A 13,746-nucleotide genomic window follows, 5' to 3' on the forward strand; every position below is an offset into this window, starting at 1 on the left:
AAATTACTCTACTTGCTTGCTTTCTCATTACTATTACACATTATAATATTCTTATAAAATAATATCTTTAGTAAATACTAATTATAATAATTATTTATTTTAATATAAATGAATAATTTTAAAGTATTTAAAATAATATTTATAATCTTCTTTTAAAACTTAGTTTATAAAACCTTATTTTTAAGTTTTTATTAATTATTTTCTAAATCACGAACTTTTTAATATTCTATTTTCAACTTCAATATTTTATAAAATTATATTTGAACTCTTACTTATTTTCATATTTATAAAAATAACATGCTCTTTTACAAAATACTCACTTTTACCCCTTCAAAAATACAATTTAATTACTAATCTTTTTCTTATATCAAAACCAAAACCTTTAACCTTTTCCTTTCAAAATATTACTTATATTTTAATCTGTTCTCAAGTTTTTCAGTTACCCGATTTTTCGTAACTTTTAATTTAATCTCTCGACCATCAAATCTCACCAAATTTATACTTTAGAGGAGTGCTAAGGTCCGGCAACTTTTGTATTTTGTAACTATCAAGTGGCCATCAATAGTGTTTTTAATGGTGTGAGATTACATCCAATGGTAAAAAATCACTCACTTTTCTTTTGATAGTTAAGTATTGGCCACAAAATACAAAAGTTGCTTACTCCTTAGACGTTTCCTATACTTTATTCTCAACGATATTCCAGTCCAAAATTCACCAAAACACCTTAACTGACCGTTTATACATAGCCGAACTAATAAATCACAAGTAACAACAATAATTCAACATTAACGCATTCAAACTCAAACAATAATCAACCAAATCAATATTCACTTATCAAATTCACATTTGATTATTATAAAGTTACCAAAACCCTACTTCCGTACGAAATCAAAACAACGAAAATTCTAGAGAAGTTTTCTGACCGAACTGTTGAAGAAGAAAACATTAGAAATTGTCTGTCTTAAAACTCCAATTGGCCAAACTTAAAAGAACAGAGGAGCTACGTCACCTTCAACTTCTACCGACAAAAGTGACATCAACATGTAGAGAAAAAAAGTACTAACACTTTTATCGGACTAAATTTTTTTATTGGAGTTACAGATTACAAGAAATCAAAGGGAGTCACGGTTTCTCCCTCACCCACGGTCTCTGTTCCTTTCTTTTCTTTCCTTATGACTCGGTGATATTCAATAGAAAGAATGAAATATAAGAATGGTGGTTAAGGTTAAGTGAATGTCTCATGTTTATATAAAGTAGGAGATAGAAGATCGAATACCTCTAAAATCTTATTTCTCTCTCTGTTAATTGAAAACCTTTTGAGTAGAGAATGTTTGAAATAAGTATGAGTTACTCCCTAAAATCGAGTTTACTGTGACGAAGGTGGCATCCGTGGAGTCTGAGATTTCTGAGAAAGAGGAAGACGACCACGAATTTTGCAAGACGATGAAGGAGGTGCGGCAATTATATGAGAAAGTGGTACGTCCAGAGTGTTATTATGGTAAATGTCTTTTAAATATATGGAATATTTGCACTTTTTGTTAGTGATGCCTACTTTACTTTTGAATCTTATTATTAAGACTTGATAATCTATCTATCCATGGCATCTAATTAAATTTAGAACTGATTTTTATGTGTTTTCTGTGTTCTTTCTGAGTGCATTCTTTTCTAGATTTTACATCGGTTTGTATTTATTTGTTTCATTATGATTATCTTCACTGTTACTCCAAAGAACATGTATGTGATTCAAGCTGAACAACATTCTCAATATATTTAAAGCTAATTATAGTAGTTGCCAGATAGTTCTCAATATGTTCAAAGGTGCATAAGGAAAAGAACATGGTGCAACAAGACGAACTTATTCTGCATGTTGTTGTGAGTTATGTGGATCGGACTAAGGCTTGATTGTATTTCCATGCTGATGATGACGCATATCTATCTACGTAGAAAATGTGACACTTGCTAAAGGAAAATTTCACTATACTTTCTATTTTTTACTAATGTTAGTTGTTTACAGTGTTTGCGTTTATCTTAGTTAAAAAAATGTCTTTATGTTTTTAAGCATGTGTTAATACTGTTAAATAATGGCTAGCTATTGGGAGGTGTAGCCAGCCATAATGCATATTTAGCTGTGATTAGAGCTTTTTTTAATTCTTTTGAAGAAAAAGTTATCAATAAACAACGGATTTCCCAAAAACTGGGTCCAAAGTAGTGTCTGATTGAATATGCAAACCATGTCCCTAAGTTGTCTTTAAGTAAAACCGGAATCTCCACGTGCAGCTCAACCATTGGTTCATATTTCAGCAGCTCTGTACCGTGGCACTTAAGTGACAGATACATGTGTGATTTGTCCTTGAAACAAATCATTCAATGAACCATGACTCATCTTTTTTATTTTTTATTTTTTGATGATTGGTTCTGTGGTAACAAAACCAGAATACCACTGGCTTCACAAGCCACTGGTTTGGCACAAACTTTTGTTTCCCCAACTTTGGTACCATTAGGAGGCTTCCCTATATATATATAAGAGCAACCCTATGTCACTTCATCAATCAAAATACATAGTTATTCATCACTTGTTCAGTTTTTTGGGAGAGGAACTAATACATACATACACACACTATGAGTAGCTCAGCTAAAAATTGGATTGTGGCCGCTAGTGTTGGAGTTGTGGAGGCTATGAAGGACCAAGGAGTGTGCAGGTGGAACTATGCTCTTAGAAATGTTCAACAACATGTGAAGAGCCATGTTAGATCGTTTTCACAGCCAAAGCAGCAGTTTTCTTCTTCTTCTTCTTCTGCTGCTATGATCTCCACTACTACAGTACTCAAGAGGTCCCAGAAAGCTAACCAATCAGAGGAATCATTAAGAACAGTCATGTACTTATCTTGTTGGGGTCCTAACTAAATATTAGTAATGAGATCCACTTGGGACAATAAAGCAATTTTTCATCTTTGATGCTACTAGCTAGGCCATGAAAAGTTATGGCTTAATTAGAATGAGATTTCTGTCTCTGCTTGCTGTATCAAGCTTTGTACAAATTGATTATTATTGTATAGTCTATGAAATGAAATGGTGTTACATGATTGCTACAATGATTTGCAGTTTCATATAATCTGATTTCCTAAAATTTCTGTTCACTGCCTTATTTCCTTATTGATCCATCCAAGAACACATTCACAATAAGTTGTTTACAGTATCAGTTTTATGCATGTAATAAGCGTGTATGTATTTGATTACTAATGTGTAATAGAACTGTTATGTGATTAATTACCGGAGATAATATACTATTAATAACTAACCTGTCAATTAATACTAGCTAGTAAAGTAAACATCCTCGTTCTTATTTTCCTATTACCATCCATTATAATGTCAAACCCACTTTGTAATAGATTAGTGTTTTCTTTTTTTATTATTATTCCAACTCCCACTCTAATTAACTAATAGAATATTAAACCATTAATAAAGATCACAGTTGATACAACAATGTTGTCATGCTTGAGATGTGATTCTCCACCAACATTGATAAACAAATATCAAAAAGAAAAAAGCAACATGAACCCATATTTATGTATCTTTGGATTACTGAGTGATGTTATAACTAATTCCTAATTAGGATTCACTCAAAATATGTCTTAAATACGACTCCATACAAATTATTTGATTTCCATAAAGATAAAGATCAGATTGCCAGAGATTTATAAAGATTCCCATAATATTTTTTTAGTATTTGTTTTACTTATTTCATTTTCTGCGGATAGATGTCTTCAGTGAGAAGATAAAGGACAAGATAAAAATTTATCCTGATGATGTGTAAGGATAAGATTCTCCTCATGCTTGAGTTTTTACTTTTTAGACATAGACATAAGGTTGTGCTGTACCACTTAGCAGCTAGTGACTGGTATAATATGAATTTCAGTAGCAACGGAATGATTACTTTTTCTATCATTGTTTCATCATTATATGATGGAATAAGAGTGTATTTAAAGTAAAAATCACATTTTATTATATAATAACAAGACAGTAAATTTAAGTTAATAGACAACAAAATTAATCACATAAACATTCCTCTGTATAATTATTTCACACAAAAACAATTGACCTCAAAACCACTAGCAATGGCTTTTCAGTTTTCAGCCCTTGGTTTCTCATTTGCACCTACTAAATTGGAAATCATATCAAGCTTAATATCCTATATTCTACTTAAAAAATTTCCAACTTTCAACCGAGCCACACCATAATCAACTTCAGATCATATTTGTAGTACTTTAGTTTTGCATCTTAGAAGGCCAAACAAAACAAGAGTGTTTCAAGAAGGTTTAATTACTCTGTAGGTCATTATAGTTTTATTGAGGTGGAACAATGTCCTAAAATCAGCACAACAACATGCGAAAAGCCATGTTAGATCTTTGTCTCAGGCAAAGAACCTTTCTTCTTCTGCTATGGTTTCAAATGCAAAGAAGTCAGAGGAATCTTTGAGGACAGTTATGTACCTAAGTTGCTGGGCTCCCAATTAAGGGAAAGATAAATAATAATAATAATAATAATAATAATATAATATCATTTGGATCTTTGGGTCCAATATTTGTCATAACAGAATGTATATATAGTTTGGTAATGAACAATTTTTCCACCATGGAAACAGGAACATGTCAATTAAGATAGATCTTATTAGTAGAAATGTTAGATTAATTTCTTCAAATTATTATCACTTTAATTTGTGGATCTTTCCAACGTGTATTATATCCTTACTGCTTATTAAGATAACTCATCAGCACAAATCCTTAGTGGTGGTGTCTTATGCAAACACTGCAAACTAAAGCAGAAAAATAAATAAATTACTTGCTATTGCTAATATAGTAACAAAAACCAATAAAAGATTAAAAGTTATTGAAATACTTTTAAGTTTATACGAATAATAAATAAATTCTAGAAATTCCTATAATTTTATATTTTTGTTATTATGATATAAAATTTATTACTTTATCAACCCTATCATAACGTTGGTTTTCAGAGATTATGAGGATTGAGGCTTAGTATTATTTTAGTGGTTAGAGATTAGAACTAAAATTTCAATTTCTGAACTTAAAATTTCAGCACTTCTAGAAAGTGAAAACACAAAGGATTAGAATTTGTGAATAATATTTTTTCTTAAAAATACCGTTATTTAACTTTTTAAATTTCAAATCTATCCCTCAATCTCCATAATTATTTTAAATTAAACATAAAATTGAGACATAACTCAATCGATTATATTTATACTAAATATAATACAGAAACTTAATTTAGTCTTTATTTTTCAATCTCTGTCTCCCAATCTCAATCTCTCAATCTCCATCTCTCTTTCAAACGCAACCTATAAGATCTGCTTGCATATCAACATATGCATTAAAAAATATCTTATGGGGGCATGCTTAAATTTTAACCTTTATTTTTTGTAATCATTATTTCTCTTTAAACATCAACCCTATAAAGAAATTCCCCTCATGATGGCATGACATGATGGATCCATAAACATTGAGCAATTAATCTATTATCAAATTCACCACTTGGGTGCTAAAAACTGCACTAGCAACTGCAAAGACAGCTGCATTTGATGTAACAACAAAACAAAAAAAGGATTAGTTGCATATGAATTGAAATTTTGTAATCTACATTATGCTCATATAGGAACATTAAGTGAGTGTGACACTTTGTGTGACAAAGACAAGTGGTCCAAATCCAAAATATAAGGATAATGCATTGAACCTTATTCCAAAACTCCAAACAACATTATCTATATACCATTGGCTTCCTCAAAACCACTAGCTATAAACGGCTTTCTGCCTCTGGTTTTATTTTGTCCAAATCTTTGGTACTTTCCGTAGTTTAGTAACACCCTTTTCTGTACATAAATAACAACACCATGCACCTTCACTTAGCCACACAACCACTACAAATTACACTCATCAAGTGTATCATATATCAACTTGTGTTAATAATTTGAAAACAAAGAATTAGTTACAAATATGTGTTCAGGTAATAGCATTAGCAAAGGTTAGAGTTGTGGAGGCCTTGAAGGATCAAGGAGTGTGTAGGTGGAACCATGCCATAAGATCAGCTAAGAAACATGTTGGAACATTGTCTCAGGAAAAGAAAAACAAGAACAAGATTCCTTTCTCATCATCTACTATGGTTAATTCCTGCTACAACAAATTGAAGGAGTCTGAGGAATCATTGAGACTTGTTATGTACCTATGCTGCTGGGGTCCAAACTAGGACTTGTCTTGCCTCTGATTGAACCTTGATGCATGCATGGTGGGGACTCAGTTTTTATTTATAGAGCAATGTTGACTTCTAATGGTGCATGTGTGCATAGAATCCAAAGTCGGTTCTCCATTTTGATAGATATTGATTGATGTAAAAATCCTGATAACTGAAATATAGGTGTTGAGCAATTTCATTTGCCTCTTTTTGTGTGTGTGTTCTTTTAGCATTTTCTGTTTTTTTATACAGCTAGTTTATTTAATCCTCTCTAGCTAGGCCAACATTTTGAATATATTTTTTTATCTGATCAAACTTCACTTGATTTTCACTTAAATTAGCTAGTGCTAACATACTTTACTTTGTTTACAAAAAAAAATGGTGGATTATAAATTGAAGCACTCTTACTTTCTCCTAACATTTAGAAACAACTCAACAAAAAGTTAGTGCAAACCATATTATATAAAATCCGTCTCCTTGACCATTGCACCTTTATATAACTCTGCATTCTGTAAAATCATTCCATGACCTAACTAGTTGATTATCAGAAGAATATTAAGAAGTCTTCAAGTTTTGAATCAGAGAAAAGTAGCTTTGGAGTAAAGGGTGTTTGATTGTTTCCAAGCATATTACCATTGATCCTGAATTATTTAGCCACTCTTAATAATATAGTAGTTTTAAATTATGGTCTATTATTGTAGATGTAGCCATATAATATTGCTGTTGTAGTACATACTAGTACATCAGCATCATGGTGGCTATATATACTATTTTTTTTCCCACTATTTTTGTATTGCACAAACAATTACAATTACTAGTAGATAATAGCAAGAGTAAAGTATCGTTTTTGTCCCCAACGTTTGGGGTAAATCCTATTTGTGTCCCAAACGTTTAAATCGTCCTATTTGTATCCCTAACGTTTGTAAAAGTGATTCAATGTTATCCTACCGTCAATTACACATCATGAACGCTTTAGTTTGAGTTTTAAAAATCTCTTTTTGACATTAGAATACAAATATCTGGGGTAGAATCGATGATCCACTCCGAAAAATAGCTCATCAAAAGTTGAAACTAATTCCTACAACATTTACATAATTCACTTTTCTAGGGACATAATTGAATTTAAACACAAATAGTGGGTATAATATTAAAATCGAACCCATCCATGTGAGACCTAATTGAAAATGAATACATCCAAGTGAGAATAATTGAAAAATATAATCTGATTTGTTAGTATAATTGATAGTAGGATAACATTGAATCACTTTTATAAACGTTAGAGATACAAATAGGACGATTTAAACGTTAGGAACACAAATAGGACTTACTCAAACGTTGGAGACAAAAACGATACTTTACTCTAATACCAATTTAAAATTGTGCCCACTGTTAAAATAGATCTATTGATCAAAAAGGGATAAAAAATGCCCTCCTGCAAGAGGGGCCACATAAGGATCAGTGGGTTTTCTTGTGTTGTCATTCTTAATAACACCAATTATGGGTAATGTTACTAACATCATAGCACATCATTGCAGCATGGCTTTATAGGAATAGTCTCTTAAGTTTTAAAAGAAGCTTTCTTCTGTTATTTTCAAACACAAGAAGAATCCAACAAAATGAGGGAAAGAAATGTCAATTTGGTAAAAGCATGCATCCATCCATCCATCCAACGCTTTCCCCCCTTGTATATTTTCTTCTCTTTTTTGTGGTTTAGATTTGAAGCCAAGTTGATTGTGGATGCTGATTTTGTATTTGTTCTTATCTAAATCACTTTTAGCTTGAAAGCACAGAAACCACAGCTTCCTCTCCCCCCTATACCTTTTCTGTGTATTTACCACTTAATTATTGATATACGATGTCATTATGTTTATGAAAATTATAAATTAAATAGGGAACAGAAGGAAATCAAAAACAATAAAATCAGATTAATATATTGATGCAGGCATGTGCTGCAATAGCTGAATCATTTAGCAGACAGCAGCACACAGTTACAGATCAATGACTAAACTAACACCAATTCTAAAATATTGTTAACAAAGATCAAAACAATAAACCAAAGACCATATAATTTGTGATATAATTATTATTTTACTTGACTTATAACATGAATAAGCTGATCAAATATTCCAATTGAATCACCAATATCGAAATCTTATTACAAATTTAATAAATTTAATTCAATTCAATTTAAATTTTAAGAAAAAGGCAAAAACTTACTAATAAGAATTTTTATTTCTAAAGCTTCAACAACAAAAAGAAAACTTTGTTAATGTCATCAACTATAATTCACATATTCTTACAACATGATTAGTTTGGAAAATACATGAGTTACACAATTAGTAAGAAATGAAAAGATGGGTGATGCTAATGTTGTTGTATGTGAAAAAGAATAAAAAGAAATAGCAAATGATTGCATAAATGGTAGAATCAAAGCAACTGTAAAGCCCGGGAACCCACAAACAGCTCCACCCGGACCTCAAAAACACAAATCAAATACACAAAGTTTATGAAGCATTCAGATCCGACTTCGTTTGTTCATTCATTCGAATCACGCACTTCACACTTCAAACTTTACACAGTAAAAATTTCACACCCCAAATCCGAATCCCTTTTCTGCTACCAAATTTTCTCACTCATTAAAAGGTACTAACCAGTAACGACCACCATTTTGGACAAAACACACAAAAAAATATAAGTGTTTTCGGATCAAAAACAACGTGTGAGGTCACTCTCAACAACCTTTGTGTTGTTTTCTTACTACGTTCAAGTGCTTTCAACAACAGAGGCACAATTTTTTCTGCTACAAGAATACCCAAATCTGGCTTCAGACCCTTCACACAACAAATCACGAAGTTTGAAACTTTCGGAGCAATTGTGAGACCCCAGTTGCCGGGAGTTTGTTTTTCCGGCGAGATTCCGGCGAAGAATGGCGGTGGAGAGTGAGAAATCAGGGTCTGATGGTAAAGGTTGGAGCTTTTGCAGAATGCCGTTTTGGCAAACAACGCATGCACCTTCTTCATCTTCTTCTTCTTCCTCAACATCTTATATGCACAATGTTCATCAGCAAAACCAGGGTCTTCAATCTCTTGATAGATCCACCCAGAATCAGTCTTCAGGAATGGTTTCTTCTGTGGCAAAGTCTCTGCTTCCTACAAGGAGGAGGCTCCGTCTTGATCCTCCCAACAAACTCTACTTTCCTTGTATGTATCTTATGAACTTATTTAGTCACTGGTTTCTGTTTTCTTTCTTATTATTAACTTTTTGGGTTGCATTATTTTCTGTTAAGATTCATTGCTGAATGAGTAGTGATATACTTATTATCTTAAAATTGTCTTAAACATCCTTCTAGATACTAATGAGGTATAAAAGATTAGGAGGATGCTTTGGATGATCTTTTATAGGAATAAATAATTACTCTGATTGAATTGGTGTTTCTGTTTTAACTTTTAAGTGCTTTGCTTGTATCATTTATCCTCTAAGGTATTGAGAGTTTTATGATTATAAATATCAAGACTAATCTATTTATTTGTTAATTCTGTTTTTTCCCCTTGTTTTATTGTTATTAGGAATTTAGGATCAAGAATATGATTTGAGTTCCAGTGAATTCTTTTGGATGAATTTGATTCATTTTGAATTTGTTTTGAAGATGAACCTGGCAAGCAAGTTAGGAGTGCAATCGCGATTAAAAACACTAGCAAGTCTCATGTAGCTTTCAAGGTGAGGTTTATCCCTTATCATGAGTTAGTGATTAAATCTTCATTGAAACTTTTCTGGCACTCACTGTTAATGTATGTTGACATTTGACACCTCTTGGGGCAATTTTGGATTGTTTTAATCAACCTACAAAATTGAAATATTAGATCAGAAAAGTTTATTAGGTAGACTGCTTCAACAACTGTGATAAGAATTGAGAAAACTGTCTTTTGAACTGTGGGAAAAAAATGAGAAGATCAGTCAGTTAGAAGTAGTGGAAGTCGTTAGTGTAAAGTTAGTTTAGTTAGCTTTCTGTTACTTAAAAATAATCCAATACAGAAATGTGCATGTACTACTATGTACACTAGTAATCCCTATACAAGCCAGAATTGCAGCTCATTTACATCAGAATGAATAGGTTCAATTCATTTATATCAGTTTTATTTTCTTCTCTGTTCTATATTGAGTTCACCTTCTTTAGATAAACAGTTTTGAAGTCTTGAAGAAAGTTTTCGACACTGACTTGATGATAGGAAGCATGGCATTGATATGGTATAAGGATGTTCCTATCGAGTTTCACATCATATTTTTATAGGATAGTGAACACTTTTCTATTGTTGTATATTGACATGTTGTATACCAGTAGCTTTTTTGTTGTATAATCCACTTAAATTGCTGCTAACTGACATTTTTGTTTTGTTTCCATCTTAGTTTCAAACAACTGCACCGAAAAGTTGTTATATGCGCCCTCCAGGTGGTATTCTTGCACCTGGAGAAAGCATTATTGCCACTGGTAATTTGTCCTTCGAAACGTGATTCTACAGTTTAGTCAAGTACTTTGAATTTGGTGAATCCTGCTTAACAACTTTAGGTTAACATATTTGGCAGTGTTTAAGTTTGTCGAGCCACCAGAGAACAATGAGAAACCACTTGACCAAAAAAGCAGGGTTAAGTTCAAAATCATGAGCCTCAAAGTGAAGGGAGAAATGGACTATGTACCAGAACTGGTAATTTGCTTATGCTTTTCCTCCAAGACATTGATATCAACCTTCATTGTTTTTATTTTTTACACTTGCTTATTTTCATAAGCTGACTGTGTAACTTTTCTTTCTGCTGTTTTTTTATGCTTAAAGTTTTTTTTATTGGATTTGGATTCCAACCTTGTCATGGTCTCATCCCCACCATTGATTTGATCACTTTGAAAAAATAGAACTTAAAAAGATAAACAAGCAAGTGAAGATGTGAACATGAACTTGTCATGTTAATTTTGAACGTGAGAGGATTGAATCCTTTTCTGTCATAATATCCGTTTTCTCAGACAAAACATTGAGTATAGCGAAGGATTTTGATAATGTGACTCATAATTTTTCAGTTTATCCATCTAATGATTAATAAGCCAACCCTATTGTATTTAATGTGTATTGATTTGTACATTTAGGATGGAATGGTTTATTGAATAAAACATGCTTTTAGTATATATATACTCAATGCAGAATGCTTCTGTATGCTGATCAAAGTTGTGAAATGTAATTCTTCCTGCAGTTTGAGGAGCAAAGAGATCAAGTGGCTGTAGAGCAAATTCTGCGTGTCATCTTCCTCGACCCAGAACGCCCTAGCCCTGTAAGATTAGTTTGTTTCAAATATGTTATATGATCTTATAGCTTTCTGTGTGGAGTTAGAATCTAAAACATTGTTTCTCAAAGGCTTTGGATAAGCTTAAACGGCAGTTGGCCGAGGCCGAGGCTGCACTGGAAGCTCAGAAGAAACCCCCGGAGGAGACAGGTCCTCGACTCGCCGGAGAAGGTCTAGTTATTGATGAATGGGTAAGACACACACTTCTATACTTTTTGCTACTCCAAGCTTGGTGTATATTGGATTATGTTCTCATTTCAAGTTAAAATTCTGTTCCCTCTTGCTTGTTCCTTCTGCAGAAAGAAAGAAGAGAACGATACTTGGCTCGGCAGCAGGTCGAAGGTGTCGTGGATTCAGTGTAAAGTATATAGCATTTCTGTTCTTTTGTCCAATTTTATGTTCAGAAACTGAACTGTCTGGCCACTGATTTGTCAAATGTGGTTGAGTGATCTAGAGAAGTGCTATTAAGAGATTGACAACACTGAATAATTTTTCATTTTGAATAATGTTTGTGGTGTTAAGTGCGAGTGAATCAATGGTACCATCGGCTGAACTTAATTTCTATGCTATATCTTCTCTTACAACTTGTAGATAGCTTGTTTCTTTTGAATGAGATTTTTGAACTGATTCTTCACTCAATTTCATCTTTATCATTGCTGTGGTTGGATTTGCCTCAGTTGGAAATAGTTATCTTGTTGATCAAATCATATTCAAATATCTTGATTATATTCAGTTTCATTGATTTAAAGAAGAATCAATTTAGTCAAAGCAATATATGCTTGAATGCATGACAAAAGTGACACAACAGCTTCTTGTTTTATGAACTTCAAATAAGTTCATATCTCCGTCATTTGTGTATATATAATCAAAATTGTGAAGAACAAAAATGATTATGCTTAGAGTGTTTTTAACTAATATCTTTGAAGCACTTTTAAGATGTTCAAAATGTTGAATTGTCAAGTTAGCATGTTCATTCTTTATGATCTGGAACACTACAAATAAACTCAAATTCCACTTCCATTGATTTGGGTAGAAGATGGCTGTAATGTCCTAATTGTTATTTATTGAAACATTTTACATCTAATTCCTTTTATTACTACCCAACCCTCCAATTTTATCAAAATGCCTACACTACCCTTATTTCCTTTTTTCCAACCCTAACACTAATTTCAAAATAACTCAAACACTCTCATCTCTCATCTCTCACGCTACACACACACAAAAAAAAACAGAGGGTGAGAATTAGGAAGAAGAGAGGGGAGGAAGGGACGGCGCCGGTGGGGCTGGCAGCCGCCGTCGCTGTCGTTGTCGAGAAACAGAATGTGCGAGAGGAGCCGTCGTGGATAGAGAGCTGTTCCGTCACAGGTCGCTGTTCGGGTGAATCTTGGTTGCTAATGGAGCTGTTGGTGCCGCTGGAGCTGAACCGTTCCTATCAATAACCCAAACTATCGCAGCTCCACATTGTCGCTGCCCTAATCCAAATTATGGGTTCATTCATTCCATTCTACGTCAATCCTCTAATTTTGACACTCTGGGTTCGGTATCTTCGGTCCCTTGGGACCAAGTTGTGAGTAGACTTTACATTTATAGTTGTTTGATTGGGCACCTATAATTATTTTAACATATATCTATTATGATCTTTAAATTATACTCACTATATTTACCTTGAACGATTTTAAATTGATTAGAATAATAGATTTATTAGAATTTAATAATTTGTTTTTTATGAAACTTGTACTTTTGGAACTATAAATGAGACCATATATACTTTTGATGAAGTTTTGCATTATTCCAAGATGTTTGATTTTACTTGAATATCTGTTTTTGAAGCATTTAAGTATTTATTGGTATTCACTTACTTTAAAGATTGTGAAACATGTTTGAAATTTCTTATGATTGAAAAATATTTCTGATGAAAAAATATTATCTGATCTAATTTGATTGGATACCTTATATATTTGAAAGATTAGAGATTTATTGTATTTGAAACTATATGTTTTGAATTGGTTCGGGAGGCTCGTATTAGAAAACCGTAGTTAAAGGCGGTTATGACGTTAACTTAGATGCATTTGGCTCAGACCTCAGCTAGCAGGGGCGTTGCTAGCCTAACATGTAGGCCACACGTTGGATCTGTTATTTCGTACGGACACACTAGAGGAAAGGACTACTCATAGAGGTGGA

At 32.7% G+C, this 13,746-nt stretch overlaps 2 protein-coding genes across 2 annotated transcripts; both read left to right on the top strand.

Moving 5' to 3' along the window:
- Positions 1 to 2,426: 2,426 nt before the first annotated feature.
- Positions 2,427 to 3,137, top strand: LOC130944888 (uncharacterized). Its single transcript, XM_057873470.1, has one exon. It carries the CDS (start codon positions 2,620 to 2,622, stop codon positions 2,902 to 2,904), a length of 285 nt encoding a protein of 94 aa, XP_057729453.1. The 5' UTR covers positions 2,427 to 2,619; the 3' UTR covers positions 2,905 to 3,137.
- Positions 3,138 to 8,576: 5,439 nt separating this feature from the next.
- On the top strand, positions 8,577 to 12,204 carry LOC130946701 (vesicle-associated protein 4-2-like). The gene is made up of 7 exons (XM_057875539.1): positions 8,577 to 9,440; positions 9,887 to 9,957; positions 10,645 to 10,726; positions 10,822 to 10,940; positions 11,476 to 11,553; positions 11,637 to 11,756; positions 11,865 to 12,204. The coding sequence occupies exons 1-7, from the start codon at positions 9,167 to 9,169 to the stop codon at positions 11,925 to 11,927; spliced, it is 807 nt and encodes a 268-aa protein (XP_057731522.1). The 5' UTR covers positions 8,577 to 9,166; the 3' UTR covers positions 11,928 to 12,204.
- Positions 12,205 to 13,746: the final 1,542 nt, after the last annotated feature.

The sequence above is a fragment of the Arachis stenosperma genome, chromosome 8 (genome assembly GCF_014773155.1).
Source record: "Arachis stenosperma cultivar V10309 chromosome 8, arast.V10309.gnm1.PFL2, whole genome shotgun sequence".
Classification (NCBI taxonomy): Eukaryota; Viridiplantae; Streptophyta; class Magnoliopsida; order Fabales; family Fabaceae; genus Arachis; species Arachis stenosperma.